At 35.8% G+C, this 19808-nt stretch overlaps 1 protein-coding gene across 1 annotated transcript; it reads left to right on the forward strand.

Moving 5' to 3' along the window:
• The first annotated feature begins 6876 nt into the window (after nucleotides 1-6876).
• On the forward strand, nucleotides 6877-15346 carry LOC114520897 (von Willebrand factor A domain-containing protein 7-like). The gene is made up of 8 exons (XM_028541242.1): nucleotides 6877-7720; nucleotides 9864-10021; nucleotides 10404-10508; nucleotides 11232-11795; nucleotides 12730-12957; nucleotides 13170-13753; nucleotides 14072-14207; nucleotides 15186-15346. The coding sequence occupies exons 1-8, from the start codon at nucleotides 6879-6881 to the stop codon at nucleotides 15251-15253; spliced, it is 2685 nt and encodes an 894-aa protein (XP_028397043.1). The 5' UTR covers nucleotides 6877-6878; the 3' UTR covers nucleotides 15254-15346.
• The last annotated feature ends 4462 nt before the right edge of the window (nucleotides 15347-19808 follow it).

Genomic DNA, 19808 nt, shown 5'->3' on the forward strand with positions numbered 1-19808 from the left:
TGTGCGTATAAAAAATGCGTAAGCGGACAGCAGCCCTATAAAATTTTTTGGCTTTAGAAATCCGCGTCATGGAATTTTTGGTAAGTTTATCACCTTCATTCAGTTAAGAACTCATAAGCGAGCCTAAAACTGAATACATGCGCCTATACGCATACAAAAGCTGGTTGACGCATGAATGCATGATCATTCTCTAAATGCGGCACATTCTAACGTATTCTTATTTGTTATTATTTCGACCACAAATTTGGCATTACAAAGAAATTTTGCAAAGCACAGTGTGTGTCGAGGTGGGCAATGCAAATAACGGGAAGGCGATCAATCGGGTCTACTTTAAACGTAATAGATCGATTGGCAGTTTAAAAGTAACGAAAATGAAATGTGCATATTTGAATTTATTCCTAACATGGAATGTGATCTCTGTAACGTTAGTTTGTGTAAACATGACCAAGGATGAATGCTTTACGAATTCTGACTGCACAAGAAGCTTTCGGGAATTTTCTGTTGTTTGTTGTAAAGGAATTTCTCGGTCGAGCGAAAGAGTATGTCGTCCCTACGACTGTATTGGTCGGTATTGTATTACAGACGGCGATTGCGGTGGAAGAGGCGAATGTTGCAAAGATAATAAATGTGTCAACCACACTCGTTGCGAGAGCTGCAATTCAAAGTCGTTCTGCGCTACTTCTGAATACTGCTGTAAGGGACCGAATCCAAGTGTATGCCGAAGAAACTGTCTCTCCGAGCCATGCCACAACAATAGAGATTGTGCCGGTCCTGGAGAATATTGTTGTAGACGTGTCAGAATATGCCGGAAAAGTTGTGCTGGGGAAAAATGTTACCACGATCAGGACTGTGGTGGTTTGGCTGAACATTGCAGTCATCCGGACTTGAAATGTCGTAAAGAACGTAAAAAACTGCCAACATCTAAATGTACGAATTGGCAAGCATTAGATATTTTTTTTGAAATACTATTGACTGTGTTCGCATTTTTTTGCTACACCATTACAGTGTGATGTGGTTGACGCAAACATCCTGGTATAGAATGATACAAATGTCTAATACATATAATATATGGTAGACTTGGCATACAACGTTGGCTAAAAATTGTTTGACATTGGCTTTGTGGGCGACACCCACAATATATAGCTAGCTACTCTTAACAGAGCGGCATGCAGCCTCATAATGTTGGTTAGTTTAAATAATGTACCTTGTAGCTAATATTTTGTTTTTAAATTCGTTGAAGTCAAAAGGTAAAGTGTTTACTTTGTGGTACTAAGGACTTCAAATTTGTCGTAAAAAGCTTTAGATCAGCAACTAATACAATTCACAATTGCAGCCATTGCACAATCTCGTCGAGATCCGTGAACAAAGGCTCACTGTTACAGAGTTTTGCTGTTTTTGTATGCAGCCAAACTGGTTGTACTCAACAGAAATTTTCATATAAAGCTAATTAATTATTAAATCGTATTCTCCTAACTTCAATACATCGGTGATTATATTATTAATGTTAAATAACAAACACCATACATTCTACTACATGTATGTTTTTTCTGAATGAATGATAATTATCCCCTGATAAATGATAAAGTATAAAAATGTATTTTTGTCTATATAGAAGAATATGGACGTTGCAAACGTCGCCTTGCGTCTTTCGTTATTCACCGGTGAATTTAATATAACGCTATGCGGGGGCTGAACGCGCAGCGGGCAACCGTGTCTAACACCTGCTAAAGAACTTCGACCACGCAAATCAGAAATCAAGTAGCTAACAACCAATGACGAAGCTCTCTATGATTTTTCTTGTATCTTGCAGTATAATATCAACTACAGTTCGTGTAGCTGTGGCGAAAGATGAATGTGGCACGAATTCTGACTGTAAAAGCAACTATCGAAAATTTTCTGTTGTTTGTTGTAAAAAATGTCGTCCCTACGACTGTATTGGTCGGTATTGTATTACAGACGGCGATTGTGGTGGGAAAGGGGAATGTTGTAAGATAACAAATGTGGTAACCACACTCATTGCGAGAACTGAATACTGCTGTACAAGGGGCCGAATCCAAGTGTATGCCGAAGAAACTGTCTCTGTGCTCCGAGCCATGCAATGACAATGGAGATTGTACCGGTCCTGCATGGAGAATATTGTTGTAGAGGTATTCGTACATGTCCGAAAAGGTGCTTGGGGAACAAATGCTCCGACAATCAAGAGTGTGGACATGCCTCTGAATATTGTGATCTTTCAGTCCATAAATGCGCCAAAAAACACCCGCACCCAAGACAGAGATTCGACGAATTTGCATGGTGTAAATATTTACATTGAAATACTGTTAATATACTATTGCAATGGGAAACGGTTAATGAACCTTTATGTATAGTTACCCACCCACAGGATTTATGCTGTAAAACGCTACTATATTGGTTAAATTGATGGGTTCATGTAAGCTCTCCATGCACTATAAAAGCATATTTTCAAGAAACTGGTCGTGCTGGTAGGGATGGCAGGCCTGCATCAGCCACTTTGTACTTGTACTGCAACAAGCAAAATATATTTCAAAAACCAGAGTGTTTTGTTCCAATAATAACATTTGCATTAGGCTTCTCTCATTGAAAGCACTTGACTATGAGCAGAAGAAGCCTATCCAGCCACACCGTCTTTGTTGTAGTATTGCAAGCAGTGTGAATGTACAGAATATGTGCATGGTGTTGCCAATAATGGGTCATCCTCTATTTCCTGTATGGTAAACAGCACTTTTGAGATATATTTGAGATATCTCGATTCCCACCGCGGTCAAGTAGAATTTTCTGCTTGCCCGGTTGGTCATACTTGTGCAGAAGAACAAATACACCTTACATACATATATATATATATATATATATATATATATATATATATATATATATATATATATATACCGGGTGTCCCAAAAAAAACTTTACCTCTTTGTCTTAATATAACTCAAAAACGAATAAAAGTCATTAAATTGAAATAAACTCCACTGCATGCAAGCAGGGCTAACTTAGATTTTGATATATAACACTAAATTATTGATGCGATATTTACGGAGATACAAGCATTTGATGTCGCAAGGTACTTTCAAAATCTGTGCAAAATTGACAAAAATCGGCTATTAAATTATTTCTAAACTAATACTTTAACTTTTACGTTTTTAACTTTAGTGATTTTAACTTTAAATGTACGCTTTTCCATTGCAAACTTACTCTTATATAAGAGCGAACAATTAAAGTTAAAATCGCTGAAGTTAAAAACTTACCACGGGAAGTGGCATGTAAGTATTTTCGAATTAATTTAATAGCCGATTTTTGTCAATTTTTCACGGATATTGAAAGTACCTTGCGACATCAAATGCTTGTATCTCCGTAAATATCACATCAATAATTTAATGTTATATATCAAAATCTAAGTTAGCCCTGCTTGTATACAGTGGAGTTTATTTCAACTTAATAGCTTTTATCGTTTTTGAGTTATATTAAGCCAAACAGGTAAAGTTTTTTTTGGGACACCCGGAAAAAAAGTACTCCGGTTTGATTCATAATCGCTTCTAAACTATATAGCTAAGCTATTAAACTGAAATAACTTTCACTAGATAGAGGGAAGACTAACTTAGATTTTGATATATTACATGCAGTTGTATTTTACTTAAAAATTTACGGAGATATCAATGTTCAAAATTGGTAGCATATTTCCATGGATGTGTCTAAATTATATGCAAAAAACGCCGTATAAAATATTAATCAAGCTTTTCTCAACTGAAACTGCACTATTAGCAGTAAATAATGCAATATGCGACTTTTTTCTTTGGGGATATCTTATAAGCAGCAAATTTGGAATGTATCACACAATCAGCAACCACAGAATTTAGAAGAGCTTCGCAACTCAATCGTAACAGCATGCCGTAATCTAGAACAACGAATGATCCATGACTCCTTCGACGCAATGGTCTCACGGGCTAGGCAGTGCATTCGTGTTGGGGGGACACGCGATTCCGAACGAATAAATCTTCCTTGTTTTCTGTAACTAATAATACTTCGTTTCATAATAAACAATTTGTCAAGTGTCATTTATTTACTGCTAATAGTGCATGTTTCAGTTGAGAAAAGCTTGATTAATATTTAATACGGCGTTTTTTGCATAATTTAGACACATCCAGAAATATGCTACCAATTATATATATATGCTACCAATTATAGAAATATGCTACCAATATATATATATATATATCATATGGCTGCTAGACAGATATTAGCTCATATCTGTCTAGTATAGAGAAAGTAAACAAAATGGTGGAAAGATTTGGGAGTTAGTGAAATAGAAATCCAAGTCTAGTTGATAATAGCACACCAAAATGCACCGAAAGGGCGACAAAGTTTGTGTATATATATATATATATATATATATATAATTATATATAATTATATATATATATATATATATATATATGATATCATAATATAATACTACTATAGACACATATATTTAACAGTTATTCTGCGAACTCGAGTCGTATATCGGCTGATAGCCGATGAGGCGCATAGCGCTGAGTTGGCTATCGGCTATATACGACGAGAGTGAGCAGAATAACTGTTTTATTATATACACAAACTTTGTTGCCCTTTCGGTGCATTTTGGTGTGCTATTATCAACTAGGCTTGGATTTCTATTTCACTAACTCCCAACTAACTTTCCACCATTTTGTTTACTTTCTCTATACTAGACAGATATGAGCTAATATCTGTCTAGCAGCCAACCAATGAAATTGCAGCATACCTCATATCTGGCGCAGGTGTATATAATAATATATAATATTTGTCCCCAAAGCATGGCATTTTCACTCGATCCGACCAAAGGATCGTCATCTGAAGCATTGGGTGGTACGTATACATGTGAAGCAGGTTGATCACATCTGGACCTACGTCCTATAGCAGGCATGACCATATCACTGGATGAATGCTTATAGGGATATTATCAACTGCACAAGTTGTAGACGTGAAAGATTGTGAGGTGGGTTGTGCAGTAGAATCAATGGAAGAGCAAAGACCATGGCAGCAGAATAAATTTCATATGTCCGTTTTTCCAATTGATCTAGGACATCCACTCAATCTGAATTTTTTTTTCATATTTCAGTAGAATAAGCATGGTAATACCTTAAGATTGTGTTGCCATTTCCTTGGCATGGAGGTAATCAGTGGTTTGTGAGACAAAAGGTTTAAATTTGTTAAAGGCAGGGAAATGGTCAAATAAAAGTTTTGCAATTAGTATTTTGTACCGACTTCTAATTGACTCCATATCTGCATGCTTGGTTGAGTTTTGCCAACTTGGTAACATTCCGTAATCTGGCAAAATCTCCAACAGGTACCCTACTGAATACAATGCTTGTTGCTACAGCATAACACTGGCATTTTGGGATTCTGTTCTCATGTCATGAACCTTTTCTTCCTAAACCATGCATTGCTGCAACACGATCAATAAATTTTTTGCCAATATCATCAAGTATTGTATACTTCTTGGTTGGATCAAGGCACATACCATACTTGTTAAGCCTAGAATTAGAATGTTATGTATAGCATTTAGATCAATATAAACCTATTGTTAAGTAAATATATTACACTTCCCCTTTACGAGCAGAAAAATCCATAATTTAAGGCTACATTACACAATGCAATTTCCCTTGCAACTTGCAATGCAATTGTAATTTTGAGAGATGTTAATTGCTGAAGAGGGTAAAAAATGTAAGCGTGCAATATAATATGGCGGGTGCTTTCTTTCCAACGTTTTAGCTGTATTGCAGCAGGCTTGACAGCTTGATCGGACAACGTGTTGATAGCTCATTCATAACCTCTGCCATCCAATCTTGATTAATGAGGTCAGTAATATAATTTTATATTGTGTGATAGTTGAAGATGTAAAGTTAATATTATTATTACTGTGTTGTAGTGATATGTTTTGCATTTTCATCCATTGTAATGATATGTTTTTCATTTTTTTTACGATTCAAATAAACATACATTCGACTTTCCGAAGCAGACCTAAAAATCCTGGGCCCATAACCTGTTAGGAATTGAGGCCGAAATCGAACATTTAAGCGCCCCGTACAGACGGGCAAGTTTTCCTTGACAAGTTTTCGTGACCAGTTCACTTGCTAGTGTGTATGACGAACAAGTTTTCGTTGACAAGTTTTATTCGCTCGTGTGTACGCGAAAAAATTGGCAAATTTTTATTGACAAGTTTTACGATAAATAATATGAGTATATTTTACGATAATATGAGCCATGATAAAGTGAGTATATGATCGAATCTTAAAACAAACAGAAATGATAAAACTTCAAAAACGCACTCGATTGGCTCGAAGATTGTTGCGCTGTTCCCTGACGGCCGTACACACGAGCATTTTTCCTTGTTGAAAAGCTGGCATGACTAGCTTTTGAACAAGGCTCCTTGTCATTGAAAACTTGTCAATTTTTTCGCGTACACACGAGCAAATGAAGCTTGGCAAGGAAAACTTGCCCGTCTATGCGAGGCTTTAACCGTGTATTTATTCATGATTAATAACGCTATACAAAAACACATAGCTACATCACAGAGAAGAATACAAAAGCTTACCGAAGCATAAATCTATAAGCACATGCTGTGCAATCACGTGACTAATCTGACCACTGACGTCATGCTCTAAATAAGAAGAGATTATATGTGAATAATTACATGTTTAACATTTTCAGCAGCTTTGGTTATAAAATATTCATATATGCGGTCGCACCAGTCAGCGTCACAAAAGGCTTTGATCATTATCCGTTCATGTTTTCCTGGAAAAGCTGTCATAAGAACATTCTAGTAAAGTGAAAGTACATTCAGTGATAAAGATTTAAACATGAAGATGCATTTCTGTTTTTTGTTGCTCCTTGTCGGTTTTTCAGCCGCATTTATTCCAAATTTGCGCTGGAAAGCTGCTAGTGGAGCTTGGTCATCGCTTAATCACAAAATTATCACTCGAGCTGGGCTATGGTTAAGCGTCATTGAATTTCTGAAAGAAAATCCCAAGACAAAGACAGACGAGCTCGCCCGGGTCGACACGGCAAGGCTGCTCGAAGGAAAGGTAAGCAACAAGCTATATCGTCTGGTGAAGTCGCCAAAATTCGAAGACGCTGTAAAAGAAATCGAAAACGCTAATGCAAAGGTCGACAAGTACGAGCAGGACTTTGCTTCCGCGCATTTTGATGCTGAGCAGTTTCGCGCGAGTTGCATGCGTCTTATGACTTTCAAGAAAGAAGTTATTGCTCTTATTCAAAAGGCTGGCGACGACGAGGTTGACTATACCGTGGCTAGAAAGACTGCTGGAAAATTGCTTCATACATTGCAAGATTTTTACAGTCATTCAAACTGGGTAGAATCGGGAAGCATTGATCCATTATCGATGTTAGGAGATGAGATTATAAGCGAGAGTTATATAGCGGGTGCTGACGTTAAAACTTGCCGTGACTGTACCCCAGTAGGGTGGAAACGTCCCTTTGGAATTGGGGCAGACGATTGCCAAAATAACTTAGTGAACACGGGGAAACTAACAAGCGGCTACTACGGTGGGCAAGATGTGACTAAACCAGTTGGTGTTGGTAAATGCAGCCATGGTGGCTTTTTGGATAAGTCAAGGCATTCAGATTCGAAAGGAGGCATTAACAAGGATTCTACTCTTCGGTATTTATCGCCACATTACAGGTACGTAAATCGAGTCGCACGCAAAGACTTCTTATAATAGTATTATTGCTGATCTTCGCGTGTCGCGAAAAATAGGCATCTTTAATTGGCGGCTGTAAAGATATACGATATAATGGCTCAACGGCTACGAGATTCGTCGTTTTCACATCGAAGCAAGGTCTTGGGACCCTTACTGATCGACATGCCAACGTACTCGTTGTAGTCAGAACTTTGAATATAGGAGTGTTTTTAAGTGTTAATATATCATTCTCAACAGGCCAATATTTACGACGTTCACGAAATTGCGTACTTAGTTGCATTGCGACATCCTTGGACCATGCACACAGCGTTTGTTATCGGTTTGGCGCCGTTTATTTACAGTATTTTACGCCGTCTAGTGAACCGATCTTCTGTTCGCGTGGTATATGGCGTTTTACATCAGTGTGCTTGTATACTCATGTGTTTTCTAAGAATGGAAGTGCGTGAGTTTTCTAAGAAATGACATTTAAAGAAATCATAGGTGTTTGAGTAAATTTGTATAAATGAAAGTCGATATTTGCAACGAAGGTATTAAATTACAAGGAGGAAGAAGTTACATACATGTGTTTACGTCGTGCCGATTCATGTGTGATGCGCAAGGCTACCACTTGCATAATAGATCCACTTTTGATTTAGGAGACAAAAAGGGATTTCCGAAAAGGGCTTACTAAACTTAGTAAAGTTACCTTACTAAAATTGCCAAGTTTGGCTGAGAAATATTGTGAAGTGCCGAAAATATAGTCAAACGAAGTTGACAAATTTTGTATACTTTTGAATATAATGGCCTTCTTGTGAAATACAGTTAAAATAGGACAATATGCATTGACTATATAGGATTAGGAACATTTTTTTGAAACAACATGAGAAAAGTCATTAATCCTTGCTAAAACCACCCATTGAACGTAAGTAAACATAATTCTCGACCACTGGAAAGCATCAATTATTTTTTCTTTCATACATGACACTTCGTAGGTAGCAGGCATTAGGCTAATGAAACTATAACCTAAATCCCCTGTCACTCGGTGCAATTATTCTTGAAACTTGACAAATTATTCTTTTTAGAGATGTGAATTTTGCAACTACCGTGCATAATTAACAGCGGTTTAAGTGTGAATTTTTTTGCCGAGTTGTTTCATTTTTAGGTAAACGATCTCGTGACTGCGGCTGTAGTGTTGATATAACTTAACTCGAGAACTCAAGTTCGTAAAAACTCAGTATGCTTGATGAATCTGGTCCAAATTAGCTAAATTTCTCCCACTCATGCAGGCTCATATTGCCAGCGGACAAGCTACATAAAATTGAGAGCAGTGCGTAAAATGAAAAACTTCTAATTTTTGATGCGCACACCGCTGGAAAACTGCGCCCTCTGTACTGGGAAAAAATTTACCGAACATGACCAACGTGTAATGCTTTCGAGTCAATCATTCGGATGTGTATTTTCGCGCGTTCGAGCATTTTAAAGGCAATTCTCCATTACCGTTCGTTTCAGCCCGTGCGGGCCATTTCTGTCCATGCGACCGTGACGGGTCTGAAAAACAAAGCGCACTCCGCCCGCGCGGGCGGAGCGGACGCAATGAAGAATCGCCTTAAGTATTACGTTACAAAAAACCTAATTCGATAAAAATATTAGTGAATTTAGTTTAAGTTGTAGGATATTGTTCATAGTGGTACTGTTTAAAATTTTTACTATAAGTTTAAGATTATTTCAAGTTGTGAACCAGTTTTAACATTGATTGATTAAGCAAAAGACCAACTTGACTAGTGCGTCAACCCCTTAAGTAAATAGAATACAAGAACTTGACCGAACTTGTAAAGCTATCCTACATTTATATATATATATATATATATATATATATATATATATATATAATATAATATTATATAATATATATATATATATTCATATTTATATATATATATATATATATATATATATATATATATATATATATATACACCCATTTGCAAAAACGTTGGCCGCAGATAGATAGATAGATAGATACTCGAAGTCTAATTAGAATTGCATATGATTACATTTGCATGGGATTTCAATCATATTACACCACATATGCAATTCTAATTAGATTATCTCTCATAACTCATTTATAATTTTTCAATTTCATAGACTACATCAGCCTGCTGCAAGAGTGGCGATCAAAGCAACAAAATTATTCTTTGACAGCATTCGAAAACATGTTGGCGACGAAAATTTTTCAAAGTTCCTAAACATGAAAGCCCTTAATACGCTGACGTTTGCCATTGATACAACTGGCAGCATGAGTGGTAGGTATTTGTCTTCTGCAAATTTTATTAGCATAGTATACGTTTGGCCCTGTATAGTATAGCTAACAGCAGCTTTTGAGAAAATACGAAAAATGATGCAAATGCATGCATGGTCATGATCATGGTATAAACGGGTACACGTAAAAAGAATTGCAGATTGAAGTCAGTGCTAAGTCGGGCAACTTGTGACTCGGTTCATTTTTGCTGAAATCACTCACCTGTCCCAACCTCTCCCCCCCCCCCCTCAATTGAGTAAGTGTTTCAGATTTGGACGACACTGATGTAAATAATGAACTGAAAACCGAACCGCATGAGTCCACACACCTCATCGCTTCCCGGCCTGCATACTTACAAAAGATTTTGGTATGTCGTTCTCTCATAGATGAAATTGCAGGTGTTAAAAAAGCCACTATCCAGTTTATTGAAGACGCTGCAGCTGATGATCATCACGATTTCCGTTACGTTTTAGTACCATTCAACGACCCAGGTGAGAAACCTTAATAATGGACAGTGGTAATTGACAAGAGATATTGTCTCATTTAAAGGACGTCTAAAATTTTTTAGATCTTTTTTCAAATACCTTACTTCGATCATTTCTGTGATATTTTTTTTAAAGGGAATAAGTTGTCAGCCACCATTGAATGGTTGATCTTTAAGTGGAATTAGCCTTTAAATTGCTCTCATAATACCCAAGGCATGCAGTAACAATTAAATATCGCTCGGTTTTCTTTTCAATTTTCATCCGCAAGTTGGAAACAAAAACGGGTTTCATTCAGATAACGATAAAAGATTGCATGACCTGACCTCATAATCTATGCACCAATCGTCCAAGTTGCCGGGACAGTCCGTTGCTTTTAATCAAAATGTTACCATAAAAACTAGGAAATCAAACAAGAAATCGGCATTCAAGACTTCAAGTATATCGTCATTCACAGCACGGAAAATCCATTGTCACTGCTATCATTGTCACTTCCATTTTAATTTCGTGAATAAATATATTTTGCATCTCATTTACAAAATTAAAGGGTTTTTTTGACAGAAATGTTTTGTTTCTCCTCTGGATACCACATACATCGGGAAAAGATCAATTTGATGTTCTCCAAATTAAAAAATAGTTTTCTTGTAGTTATGCGATGAAAAATATATATAATTTTTTAAAAATCCCAATATATAAGCCACTGAAGTAATTTTCTCGCGTTGTGTTTTGAAGGTTTTGGTCCAGCAATAACGACCGATGATCCTGAAGTTGCAAAACAAGCCGTAAACTCCCTGACAGCGAACGGTGGTGGCGACTGCCCAGAAATGGGAATGAATGGTCTTTATTTAGCTGTTCTCAACAGTTTACCCGACTCCGATATTTATTACTTCAGTGATGCATCCGCGAAAGATGCCTATTTGGTACATGCTGTGATATCAGTCTCGTTGCTTAAACAATGCAGGATTTATCTTTTTATCAATAGCTATTGCAGCAGCCGCAGACGAAGAAGCTTGTCAGCACGGGACGTCTATAAGCAACTAGCCAGCCAAACTGGTGGACAACTCATACAGTATTCGAAGTCTAACATCGATGAAGCTATCAAGCTGGTTCGTCCCGCAAATGTAAGCTCTGAAGTGAAGTCGTTGTTACGAGAAGTCACGCTAATCTCTGTTGAAGCTAATGCTGTTAGCCTCGTAACAAAACTCTACAACGTTCATTGTGACTCAAGCATTGCCTCCATGACGGCTGTATTAAGTGCTGCAGGAAATACCAATGTTAAAGTTGTCCGGCCTAAAGGTACATACATATACAAAGTAATAGGGAGTTAACGATCTACGACGAGGTTATAGCTCGACGTCTCTAGTCAATTATTTGTGAATTGTAAACCCCCTAATATCTGTAAGCATGCTAGGAAACAGAATTGAAATTGATATTTCCTTGCAGTCACCTGAACCTTTTCCTATGTTGTGTATTCAAACTACTCCAAATTTTCTTTCTATCATAGAAGTTAAAGAAAGCTGCGTAATAGAATATATTTTTTAGCCCTGATTGTAGAGAAAGAGGGGATATTTTGCTCATCGTGCAATTTGTAAGAGGTCCCAAAATAATATATTAGTGCAAATTACTATATTTTCTGCAGGAATATAGTACTCCTTCCAAGGAGTCCTTCCGTCCCCAAAGTTCTGGTTTTTGGTATAGAATACAAAATATCAATTTCAGATTCCCAAAACGAAGGAAGTCCCATTTACTGTGATATAATGTCGAAATATTCTTAGAGAACTGTGGGCCTAAACCACTATAAGGATGCTTCTACTTCCCTAAAGAAAAATTCCTGGCAACACCGCCTAAACATCTACGTGGACTTAGGCACCCCACAAAACTTTTACCGACGGGTCCTGCAAAATTTTCTGTGTCGTCCTGAATGCATGCATGTGCTTTTATTCTCGAGCAAAACAATTAAATTTTTTTTTGTTCTTGTTACATTGCCCGTGAAATAAAATCCCTAAATTACGTCATCGAAAATCACCTATAAGCTACGGTTTGTGGTTATAAATTAACGAACGCCGATATATGAACACTTTCAACTCATGTTGATGAACTAGAGTTCAGTCCTTTTGTGATGATGTTCTCTTTGCACACCGTGTTCATTAGCGTTCTTTGTTTTTTGTTTCTGAAAATTAGTTGTGAATAATAGATATCTATCATGAAACCTATGTCTGTTATGTTTTAGATGGCAACGGAACAATTGATATAATCTCACAGACATCAACCTTTTATTCCGTTCGTGTTATCATGCCAACACCCGGGGTGTGGAATTTTACTATAACAGCATCTGGTTCATTCACATTCAAAGTTACAGCACAAAGCGCTCTGGCTTTTACAACGTCTCTTGAAAAAGAAGAATACTCTAGCACCTTTGAGAAGATTCTAGTTCCAGTAACAGGAAACCCAATTAAAGGTCGGGAGCAGCTTTTAGTAATTGTGATGTTATAGAGTGTCATAGAATTAAACTGATGTGCTTCGACAACATCTTATGGAGACAACTGTATAAGTATTGAACACTAAAAATCTTATCATCCATTATCATTAATTCGGTTGTCCATTTTGAAATCAGTAGGGGAACTCGCCTCTTCTCTTCTTCTCACCTGAGGTTTTTGTTCGTTTACGCAGGATTATCGTTATACGTGACCGTGGAACCGACAGAGAATGTACTAACTGAGGATAGAAGCTTCACAGGATACTTGATAGATACGAGAGGAGATTACTTAGAGAGATTCGAATTGCAGAAGGGGGAAGAATTTTTTGAGGAATCGTATTATGGTTCGTTTCAAGCGAAACACGATGCATTTAGGATAATGTATATTGGTTATGGTAAAAATGGAGAAACAATCCAGCGTGTACAACCTCCAGTGATCAGACCACAGGAATTTGAAGTTGAAATATCTGTACAAAACAGAAGCTTGAGTTTAACCCCTAACGAAACGACGTCGATTATTGTAGTTTTGAAAAACTACGGTCCGAATAATACGTTCTCAATTCAGGTGTCCGATGATAAATCATTTGTTGTTTCGTATTCGCCAAAGATTGTCGCAGTAAGAGGCAATGATTCAGTCAATATCCATATCGATTTTCTTGCTCCTTCAAATACCAACGATAGTACAACAACATCAGTGTCAGTTTCAGCCTCAATCCAGTACGGATTAAGAGCTGATCTAGCAAATTTCATCTCGTTTGAAGTTTCAGTTTTCTCGAAGGTAATTTTGAATTTTTCTTGCTCGTTGTTTTTTGTGTTCTTTATGCCGCTATATTATATATTTCACTTTAAATTATTGTAAAATAATTAAAGATTAATTTTTTTCCTTGTCACTATCATATGTCTCAGCAAAACTCGATCATACCATGCTCACAGTTGAAAATCCTACACATTCCCTATCACAATCCCTACACAATCCCTACACACCATCATCTGCTCTACACTTCTGCATGTCTGTGTAATTACACCAGCTGACACTATTCTACCCTCTCATGCGATCAATACCATATAACCACTGTCGAATACTTGTTGTTTTCAGGAGTTTCGATTTGTAAATGAGACTCTCGCCACTTCGAAACAGAACATATCAAGTTTGCTAAACGTTCGTCAGGATGATGGTGAGAGTACTACCATGGTTCCGTCGCATAAGGCTACACCGGGCAATGTCGGATCAGGTAAAAATTGAAGTATGGCACGCTTACATGTACCGCCGATTATGCTGAGCTTTTAAAATAAGTTATAACTCAAGTCACGTTTATTGAAACTGCTGCGATGCCGCGTTCCATTTAACTGACGTTTTCATTCAGAGAAGTCTTTTGAACGTTAATTACGACTAAACAACCATTTTATTTGGTTGCGGGTTGAGTTTCCTGATTTTTCCCTTTTATTTGACCACCTCGTGCAATCGCCAGAAGATAAACTACGGATATAGGTCTAACACATTTTGTCGAAATAAAGAATCAAACGCATGTATTCTAAAAGCTCACTCTCACTGAGTCGTTGAGTGAGAGATCTCAAACTTCTCATGACGTTTCCATGGAAGTGTTTCCTATCGACTAAGAGCTTGATTTTCAGTGTTTTACCTTAATTATTTTCATAATTTAAGAAAGAACATTCAGATTGATCAGTAATAACAAAATCTCGGTGTCACACTCAGTGCATGGGCACGAGTGTACCTTTTGAATACAGGCAATTTTGTGAAGGCAAATTACCAAAAGAGCTTTTCCCCGGAACCAGTTTTGCGGCATCGAACAGGAAAGGTTGGCGCGCTCGTTTACGCATGATTTACCCTTCTTGGCCGGTTACATATACGTACGATGTAGGACTTTATCGCGATAACTGTTATAGATTGTCATTTTCCAGCTGGATAATTTCGCAGTAAATTCTAGTTTGAAATTGTGAGGGTAAATCAATTACGATTTTGTGGCACTTCACTCTAAAATTCTAAAGGTTTTTTTAAAGGTCTTAATTTCGAGTGGAATCATACACAACTAAATTCAAGCCAGGAACAATTGAGAGTTAATTGAGAGAAAATTAGTCCACTTTCGGTCCTCCGGCAGGAATCGAACCAACGCTCATGCGATGCCGGTGCAGTGCACAGTTTCTTGTCGATTCTTACGGTAGATTCCACTGATTTTTATTTCTTTTTGCAGCTAACGATGGATTTCCAATGTATAGGACAATTTTAATTGTCGCTTTCAGCAAGTTCTTGCTCGTGTAAGCCGTGTGCAGTGGTAATTGTTTATTTTTTGCTAAGAAATAGAAAAAGTATAACCATGACTCGTAACATTATATAACCTTACAATATATTTAATAATAATAATAATGATAATAATTATAATCCTGCATGCAAATTAGTGAGATAGCAACCATGCATAGATATATATAAATACATTGTGCATGTAAACATATAAGGAGATAATACTATCAGGGCCGTAGCTAGAAGCTTAATTGGGGGGGTGCATATTCATATATTCGTCTTATGCCCGACTGATTTCTTTTGTATGCTATTGTTCCTACGGTATATAAACATGAATATATGAATATACACCCCCCCAATTAAGCGGTCTAGCTACGGTCCTGAATACTATATAGCCCTGTAGTCATAGCTAATCTTGCACATACGCACCTCGTTGCAATATTATATATCCAAACACTTTTTTTAAGCTCAGCTCCATATGTATATATATATATATATATATCCCGGACTGAAACAATTATAGATATTTCTGAGATGACAAATCGATTTGACTTTGGATTTCTACCTCAGTAGTACTTTGCGATTATTTAGCGATATAATAAAGCTTAACAAAAGTAGTTATTCAATAATAGTTATTTAGGTAATTCAATTTTTATCCATTTTTCGTAAAGGTCAGGCCGTACCGTGGGCAATTGTATGTGGGGTGTTTTTCAATAGAGAGTTAACGATTCACGACGCGGCTAGAGAAGACGCGTTAGAAAGGCTTGGTAACAAGCGCGGTCCAAGCCACTTGGTCCTATTTTACGTCCTACGTTACGAAACACAACAAGCTAGGGTAAAACATCAATTTTGGCGGAAAAATTTTGGTTTTTCAAAATCTTTAGGATAAAAGTATGGACCTTCTAATGTATATTAAAAACGCAATGTGATAACAAATTTATTTGTACGAAAATCAACGATTGAATACCATAGAAAATGTAGTTAAAGGACTTAATTCCAATTTTGAATGAAAAAATAGTCGATATTCATATTCGTAGCGTAGTGTTCACAACGTAAAATTAACAAAATTCCGTCGAAGACGCGTTAGCTGGGCTTGTCACCAAGCCTTTCTAACGCGTCCTCCCTAGCCGCGTCGTGAATCGTAAACTCTGTAATAGCAGTTTACCGACGAAGGCAATGATTTGTTGACCAAGTCTCTTTGCGAAGTTTGAAAATTTTTATACGTAAATTACCCAATTTTATCGAAATTTCTGCAAATTCAGGGGGAACAAGTGGACTACTCATTGGTGGATTGTGATCTCCAACCGGCGTGAAGAGCTGCATGGGAGGATACTAAATCCGCCCGGAGATTTTAATTATGCCCAGGGGTGCAAATGCGAAATTGAGGAAGGGCGCCTTCTCATTATATGTTTTCATGTATTTGTTATTAGCTTTACCGAATCTATTGGCTATATATGACATACCACCCCGCATACCGTTTTCAATAAATTGGAACATGTTAATATCTATTAATAATTCTAATTTTATATCAGTCATTTTTAACATATGTAGCGTCCCAAGATAGACCTGGACTAGTGAGGTATTTACATGGATCCAATTTGTAGTATTCTAGACATGTTTTTCTAAAGTTTTCAAACGCATCAGCTAATAGGAGAACGTCAGATTTAAGATATAAATCATGGTATTCCCCCATGTTTTTAAGAGAAAATGTATCCCAAACGGTTTGGGTATGTTTATAGTCTTTGTTTGAGATATGCTCATCATTTAGAATACTATAGAAGTCTTCTTTTGTTGGTAGTCCCTAATTGAATTTATCAAATGAGTCCATGTAATCATAAGGGTAGACACCTTTTTTTAGGCATCAAATCAAGTTTCTCACCTTTAAATTCTTTTGAGGTATATTTTAGATAAATATAATTTGGTTTCATACATGTTTGGGTTCTATTTATACAATTTCTACATTCACCACACGGAAAGCTGGTTTTATGTTGTATAATCTTACCTTTATTGTTAATATGTCGTTTTATACATTTATCAGGGTTGCATGTTTTACATTTTCCACATTTGGTTAGGTTTTTAACAAGGTTTTCTAGACTAGAGCTCATAAATTGGAAACTATCAATGAAGGTTAGATGGTTACCAAGCGTGAAAGCCATATACTTTTCCATGTTGTTGGGAATAGCGTTAATATTCATCTGTGTTTCTCCTCCTCTCTTGTTTTTATATGTATGTTTCTTAACAATAGCTCCAATTTCTTGCATGATAAAATGAGGGTCATAACCTCTTAGATTATGAAATATAACAGGAATTTTTATTTCTTCTGGATTTATTCCAAGTCTCAGATTACAGTCTTGATGTGCTGAACCTCTGTATTTGCCAGTGATATGGCAATGATCTCGAACTCGAATGTCTTTCTCAGTATATTTTTTATCACAGATGTGACATTCTTTTGTTTTTTTAAATTCCTCTTCATCATCAGAGGTCATTTTTAATGGTTGATTAAAATGTTATATTCTTTTATAATATTTTTACAATAATTAACTTCGATCTTTTAACATCTTTTCCATAAATTTGTATACAGTCTCTTCTCCTCTATATAGTAGTATTGGTTTTGTGTATTTGTCATCATAACAACAAACAACCTTGTATCCATAACCACAATCTGTATATTTTTGGTAGGCTTCAGTATATGATTTACCATCTATCCATTGACAACCATATATCTTTTCTGTTATATAGGTTCAAAATCTGCATATATGACAAATGGTACTTGTTGTTGTTTATGGAAGTTGTTAAATTTTAGTATATTATCACCCTTTTTAGGCATTTGCACTGCCTGTGTTCCATTTACTTGAATACAATTATCTTTATGATTGTCTAGGATTTTTTGAGTGCTGAAACATTGAAGACAATACATACAAAAGTGTTTTCTTTCTTTATGTTTTGTTTGTTTATACATAAGCTTATTAAATTTTTGATGAGTACATAATGTTTATTCTCATTTTCTGTAATCAATAATAGGTTCATATGATTGTTATATTTTTCTTTTGAAACATATATTGGATATGATTGTTTATCTTCATATCCAAAAACATTTATGTTTATCTTATTTTGTCTTTCGATTTGGTTATAGTGTTTTTAACTTACAGGGAATTCAATTCCTGAATAGTCTAGATTTTTAATATATTCTTTGTCTAATTTCTTAATCCTTTGTGGATATTTGTCTTGGGGATTTAAGTGTCTAATATGACACCATCTAAAGCATTCATTATCATTATTTTTCATATTAATTAGTCCTTTAGCTTGATTGAATAGTCCAACCAGATCCTTCAGATATATCCATTGAGCGATAGTATTCAATATTTGTTGTTTTGACAATTGTAGGGTCAGGGATCTCTTGATCATTAATAATAGTTTGAGCTTTACAATGAAAGTGTGCAGTTTTATAAATAGTTATTTTATCCGCATCGTCTTTTTTAAAGATAACCTTAAGGGTCTCAATATATTTAAATCCTTTCATTAATGTTAATATAACTATCTTTCATTTTAGATTCGATAGCCTTTCTTGTGCTTTGTAGTTGCACTAATGGGTCTATATTGTTTTCAATGTTTATTCTATATGATTTAGTGTAACCATCTCTGTCCTTGATGTTGGGACTATAGGTCCTCCAACCATTCAGATGGTGGTTGAGGAAATGTGTTGTCATCATCATCTGAGACTAAATCCTCCAACCATTCCGATGGTGGTTGAGTTATTTTTTTGTCCTCAAACTCTTGAACAATTTGTTTCACACTTTTACTAAGAGGTGAAATTGGTACATTAGTCCTTCATGATGGAACTGATTTGACTCTAGACTTAACAAGCTCACTTTCTTGTTTTAATAGCATTTCAATAAGTTCTGATCTACTCAGTTTTTGAAGATCGTTTTTATTCATATTATAACTATATATAATATATAGATATTTCTTTAAGTCTTTTTTTTATAGTGCGTTTAAAATTAACTAAATGTTTGGTCGTTTTTAAACAATGATAGAATTGGTTTATTATACATTGTTTATGGCTTCAGTATTTCTAATATCCTTTTTGTTTTAATATGGGTCCATTTTCCAGCTAATGTATAATCCCGATTATAACATACTGAACACCGCCACTCTTTGTTCAGCATATATTTGGTCTTGTTCATCTTGTTTTCTTTCTTCTTCGTTAAAATATTTTATTGGTCTTCCCATTTATATAATACTGTATATATAACTATAACTATAATAACTATATATAACTATAACTATATATATAATATATAATATATAATAACTATATATAATATATAGATATTTCTTTAAGCCTTTTTTTATAGTGTGTTTAAATATAGTCAGAAACGATCATATTTTTGGCTATAATAGCAAAAAGCAGTATATATTGAGTGTGCGTTAGATATAGTGCTTTCTTAAACCATGTCATACATTAATTCCTTAAATCCTTCTTTGATATCCAACTATTAAACTCATCGCTGTAACCTTTCCACTTTACTAAAGCTTGTTTCTTCTTATAATCTCTCCTAATGACCTTATCAATTCT

This window comes from Dendronephthya gigantea, unplaced genomic scaffold (genome assembly GCF_004324835.1).
Source record: "Dendronephthya gigantea isolate DGI-Jeju-01 unplaced genomic scaffold, DenGig_1.0 000018F, whole genome shotgun sequence".
In the NCBI taxonomy this organism is placed as follows: Eukaryota; Metazoa; Cnidaria; class Anthozoa; order Malacalcyonacea; family Nephtheidae; genus Dendronephthya; species Dendronephthya gigantea.